This window comes from Ambystoma mexicanum, chromosome 3p, assembly GCF_040938575.1.
Source record: "Ambystoma mexicanum isolate Mex_15411 chromosome 3p, UKY_AmexF1_1, whole genome shotgun sequence".
NCBI classification, from domain to species: Eukaryota; Metazoa; Chordata; class Amphibia; order Caudata; family Ambystomatidae; genus Ambystoma; species Ambystoma mexicanum.
In genome coordinates this window covers 170,590,564-170,596,563 of record NC_090925.1, presented here as the reverse complement: position 1 = coordinate 170,596,563, position 6,000 = coordinate 170,590,564, and the positions used below count along the sequence as shown (strand labels likewise).

Here is a 6,000-nt window from a genome sequence, read left to right as displayed (position 1 = left end):
AATTAATGTAAACAAATTGCCTTAACGACTTAAGGATATCTAACTGGCTGTTGAAGTCTATCAGGGTTTTTGAAATAAGGACTACATCATCTGCATTAAGCAGAATGCAATTATTTTGCCTCCTAGTGCAGGTCCATCACAGTCAGTATTTTAGATATTAGGGGCTTAAGGCCATGCACACTCCGGGCTACCAAAGCGGTAACCCAGGGTGCTAAAAAATGTATTTTCAGTCATTGAACAGGACGCCTCATGCATCCCGTTCAGTGAATGAAAATACTGTCTAAAGATGGCTGCCATGGAAAGGAAAGGCGGGGCTCCATAAGGAGCCCCTCTTCCCTTTCCATAACGGCCGTCGGGAGAAGAGCGGAAGGTGAGTGGGTTGAGGGGGATTACAAAAATAAATAAATAAGTGGATGGAGGGTGGTGACGGGGGGAGCAGGCTGTCAGGTGGGCGGGTATGCAGGCTTTCACCAGCCGTTCAAGCCCACGTTCCTAGCCACCTAATTGGCCAACTCCCCTCGCCAGGGTGCTAATGGCTCTTCTAGTGGCTGATATGACCTGTCTACTTTGAAAACTCATGTGGGCTTTTCGTTGTTGACAACAGTACTTGTGGAAAATTGAAGATTGATGAGTGAAATATTTTCAATTGATCATAATCACTAGCATTTCTCTTGGCTGCTTCCTAAACCATAATTTCTCCACTTTCTGTGCCAATATAAAAGGGAGAAAAGCATGCAAATCAGGTTTGGTACAACCCCCAAAAGAAGCAGTCCTGCCCGAACTCTAGGTCTCACCCTTTCTGCTTGAGACCACATGAAACCCCAGACATGTTTGCATTTCGTAGACTGTCATCAGTCAGGTCATGCTTGGGCTGTTGTGATAGAATTCTCAGGAGCCATGATTAGGTACCAGGGTTCGCTCTATAGCCCACCAAGGCTAAACCCCCAACTACTCCATCTAGCTAAGAATAGGGTTTCAATGTGGGGATAATGGAGATGGGTGCGGAACTTTGCGGCTGTAGGCATTGACCCCGTTTCTACACACAGGTGACTCAGGCCTCCTTCCTCTTCACAGGTGCAATAACTATGAATATGCCAACCCCGGTGACAGCAGATACTCCCGCTGAGAGTGCGACAGCAAGCGTGGAGAAGCAGGAGCGAGTATGGTTCCCCGAAACCTGGATCTGGGATTTGTTAGTCACCGGGTAAGTAATACAACAGAAAGTCCAAGTGGGGTGGGGGCACTAGATTTTGCTCCATGCAACCCTACATGAATTCCTAAAGACCTTCACTTTCTACAAGGGAAGGGTGGACACTGGGAGATTCTGAAAGGGAAATAGTCATGGGATGAAAGGCGGTGCTGCATGCTATGAGACGTTGGCATATGAATTGTTTCTTATAATACACAGTTATGGTACATATCTCATTCAAACAAGGATTAACACAGCTCGAAGGTTTGGCTTGGCTTTTGCACTATCAAATGATTCCCTGTGTTATATGAATTGCCATCAAGTACACAGGAAGTCACACTATTTGCTAGGTATTACCATCCTATGCCCTGGTACTATCATCATTTGGCAAGTTCGGCCAGGAATTCTCTGGAACTTGTCGAGAATTGTCTGCAGACCCTCTGCTTTGTGGTCAGGGAGGACCCTTGAAAAGGCAAGAATGGGCGCTGTATCGTTCCACTACTCAACGGTTTACAGCTGTGGGCAGGCAGCCAAGACCAAGCTCTCAAGTGCTGAGTGAGGCGGATATGGTACTGAGTGAGGCGGATATGGTACACTGTACAAGCAGCCAAGACCAAGCTCTCAAGTGCCGAGTGAGGCGAATATGGTACACTGTACAAGCAGCCAAGACCAAGCTCTCAAGTGCCGAGTGAGGCGAATATGGTACAGTGTACAAGCAGCCAAGACCAAGCTCTCAAGTGCTGAGTGAGGCGGATAAGGTACACTGTACAAGCAGCCAAGACCAAGCTCTCAAGTGCCGAGTGAGGCGGATATGGTACAGTGTACAAGCAGCCAAGACCAAGCTCTCAAGTGCTGAGTGAGGCGGATATGGTACACTGTACAAGCAGCCAAGACCAAGCTCTCAAGTGCCGAGTGAGTCGGATACAGTACATTGTGGAACAGCAATCATGTGGTAGTAATGAATGTCCAAATAGAGGTGCAGCTAAACAATAGTTGTCTCATGCTTGCCAAACACAGAGAAGCTATGTAAGTGGAGTGGGAAGTTCAAGGGGGAAACTTATTTCCCCTCCCATTTTCATTCCCTCTGCAAAACCTTTGTAAAATCTAAAGGAGTGTTATTGCATTGCAAAGATGTGTTTGTAGACAGACCCCTTGCTGCTAAAGGCCCCCCATAGGCTCTGCTCCTTTGTATCTCTACTTCCCTCACTGTGTCCTTCTGCATGACTTCTAAAGCACTGATGAATAATAATAATAATAATAGCGTAAGTCGCTTTATGCCTTGTTTTCATCCCTTCCTACGCTGCTCCACCAGATTTAAATTTCCCTCTTGGTGTGTTGCAGGCATGTCGTGTAGATTCAGGGCGCATACACAAAAGGCAGGGCTGGGGAGAGAGTGCGGGAAGGCAGTGTTTGAAAAAGATGAGTTCTGAGCAGTTTTCTCAATTGGAGTTGATTAACTGCGGAGGGAAGGTTAGATGTCAAGACAGGTACTTGGGTCTGAGTGGCCTCTTGATGTGAGTCAGAAGTTCAGTGGAGAAGAGGGAGGTTGTGGGCAGGGTGCTATGGTGGGTCCATTTGGCCTTAAGATAGTCTGGAGCTGAGCCATAGATATTTTTATTTTTAATGTATTTATTGGGTATTTATAATGCGCCTATACACAATGTTTTTCAAGGTGCAAAAAGACAAAAGGGACCAGAACAGGGGAGGTCAAAAACAACAAACCTACTAGGCCTTGTGACATTTGGAACGTCTAGGTGCAGTAGGAGAAGTGCAGGGGAGATGGGAAGGGCAGAAATGCCGGTCAGGGAGGAAGGGCCCATGAGAGATAAACAAGTGCCTGGGGAGGCTAGGTGGACAGGGCCAGGGGAAAGCGAGAGTGTGGGGGAAGGAGGATCTGCGGGCTAAGTGAGAGGTAGGGGGCTGGAAGGGCTACAGGGTGAAGGCCCAGCCATGCAAGTGCAGGGGGAGGGGCAAGAAGGGCAAGTGCAGGAAGAGGGGGGGTCCAAGGAGACCAAGTGCAGGAGTAGACTGGAATGGGGGATGGATGGTGCACTAAAGACTCTGAAGGAACCAGGCAGCCCGTCAAGAAGCAGACAGGGACATTAGCAGGGGAGGGAAAACGAAGGTCCCGAGAAGCTTCTGGAACATAAGGAGATGTGGCTCAAGTCTGAAAGGGGCAGGGAGGCCATTGCAGATGGAGGCACCGGTGAAGGAGAAAGGCCTACCACCCCACACTCTGCTTGGAAAAGCATCTAATCTGTAGAGAGTTCGACCTAGACGACCCAAGGGTTATAGCAGGGGGGTATTTAGGGAGGAGTTGGCTGTAGAGGGGTCCCAGGCCCCAAAAAGCCTTGTGGGTGATGCAGAGGGTCTTGAACTTGATCCATGCAACAGCGGGGAGACAATGGAGAGATTTTAGGTCTGGAGAGATGCGTACCTGGGCTTGAGGCCAAGGATAGGTCTTGCAGTCCTATTCTGGATTAATTGAAGGGGGCGAAGGGAGGCGATAGGCAGACTAAGGAAGAGGCTGTTGCAGTAGTCTAGCCTGGAGAGGACCAGACCTCTGAAGACAGAGTTTTTGTCAGAAGGTCAGGAAAAAGAGAATGCCGCTGAGGTGGTGCAGCTGAAAGTGGGCCTTCTTGGCAAGGTCTGTGATGTGAGGAGAGAAGCAGAGAGAGGAGTCGAAGATGACACCAAGTTTTGTTGCCTCGCAGGAAGGTGAGGCGAGGGAGCCCTTAGAAGGCAGCCAGAGTGCAGGAGGGAAAGAGGGGGCAGGGGTCCCAATGCAAAGGATCTCTGCTTTACTGGCATTAAGGCAGAGATCATTAGCAGAGCACCAGGCCTGAATAGCAGACAGACAGTCAGGAATGAGAGAGGAAGAGGAGGAGGTGGAGGAGGGAAGCTTGACGGAGAGCTGCATGTCATCCGTATAGCACTGGAAGTTAGGAGAGAAGGTGGAGATCAAGTGGGCTAGGGGAGCAAGGTAAATGTTGAACAGCCAAGATGAGTGAGTAGACCCCTGGGGGACTCTGCAGGTGGAGAGTGAGATGGTGGAGTGAAATAAGGACGCAGTTGAACCTGTGAAGGTCAACCTGAGAGGAAGGAGGTCGACCAGACCAGAACAAGGTCAGTGACGCCAAGGGTATAACAGAGCTGATTTATCAGGGTGACATGATTGACCATATAATAGGCAGAGGAAAGGTCAAGAAGGATGAGAATGGAAGGAGAGCTGGAATCGATATTAGAGAGCAGGACTTCGCAGGTGTTCAGAAGAGCAGTTGCCGTGCCTCTGGCAGCTATGAAGCCAGACTGGTGGTCGTGGAGACAACCAACAGATTCAGTGTGGTGGATAAGATGGAAGATGGCCAGCTTCTACAATAGTTTACCCAGGAAGGGGAAAATGGAGATAGGGCAGTAGTTTGCCAGACAGGAAGGATCAGCAGAAGTATTTTTGAGTAGAGGATTCACAAGGGAATGGTTTAGGAGCGAGGGGAAGAATCCATTGGCAACAGAGTGATTCCAGAAACCAGCCAAGGCTGGAGCAAGGGAGACAATGTTGTCCTTGATAGTTCTGGAGGAGCAGGGAGCACCTGTCTGGATGAGGCCTTCATAGAGAAGACTTGTCTAGAAACCTCATCAGGTGTTATGGGAGAAAAGGAGGCGAGTAGGAGGGGAGGTTAAGGGGGGCCAAGGGAGACCTGAGAGCAGGAGAGGGAGAAGGGTGTGAAGTAGAGGAGTGTGAGGACAAGATGTCCTGAGTTTTAGAAATGAAGTGAGAGGCCAGAGAAGTTCAGAATGCCAGGTAAAGCATAGAAGAAGTGGAGACTGCAGTAGGGTTGGCGAGTTCCTTGCAGATTTTGAAAAGTTCAGCCATGTTGTTAGTGACCACAGAAACACAGGCTTAGATATAGGCCCTCTACTTTGAGGAGATGGAGAGTCTGTATTGCATTTGGAGCAGGTGGCAGGCCAATTTGTCATAGGATGTGTTTGAGGCCTGCCACTTCCACTCAGCCACTCTGCACTTGCGTTTTGCTCTGCACTCTGGTTGAGCCATAGAGGGTTTTATGGATGAGACACAGGAGTTAACATTGCAATGATTCTCTCGTGAGCACAAATTGGTGGGATTTAAGGCAGTCGGGTGTGGCCTTGGTGGCCCTCTAATGATGGTTCGGGCAGCATGGTTTTGGACAATTTGCAGTTTTTGAATTGATGAAGAAGGGAGGTCAATGAAAAGAGCATTGCAGTAGTCCAGGCAAGAAAGGACACTAGTGATTATTATTGGTGATGCTTTGAACTATAGAGAGAACTCAGAATATTTTTGGGATGCATTTTAGTTTGAATACAGCTGCCGAAGAGATTCTTGCACTGTGCTAGGGTCATGAATGCTTTCTGTCAAAGATGACTTGGGTGGTCAGAGCAGGGGGCTGCCCAGGTTATGTTGCCACAGGATTGTGGGGGGACGTGGACATATGTTAGTTAGGAGGAGGATTTGAGATTTGGAGCCATTGAAACTTAGGCAGTCATGTTTCTTTCATGATTTGATGGTGTTGAGGTAGTTGGGTACCTGATGGTCTTCAGCAGAGGCTTGGACAAGATGAAAATAGAGCGGGGTGTCATCTGAGCAGGAGTGAATTTGTGATTGGGTCAAACACATGATTAAAAAAATGTTTAAAAGAAGGGGGGATTGGGAGAACGCTTGAGGGATGTCTCAGAATAAAGATCATATGGGGAAGTGAATGGGCTTAGTTTGGTAGAGTAGGAGCGGCCTGAAAGGAAGGATTGGAACAAAAGGAGGGCGTATGTGCTAACAT

General features: G+C 48.5%; 1 protein-coding gene across 1 annotated transcript in view; it reads left to right on the top strand.

The window, feature by feature from the left end:
* Positions 1-1,087: 1,087 nt before the first annotated feature.
* The window catches only part of LOC138579509 (alpha-2-macroglobulin-like protein 1), a 194,231-nt gene continuing 189,318 nt past the window's right edge, over positions 1,088-6,000 (top strand). The window contains exon 1 of the mRNA XM_069649830.1: positions 1,088-1,204. Coding sequence (XP_069505931.1) covers positions 1,092-1,204 — 113 coding nt within the window. The 5' untranslated portion in view covers positions 1,088-1,091. The remainder of the gene's footprint in view (positions 1,205-6,000) is intronic.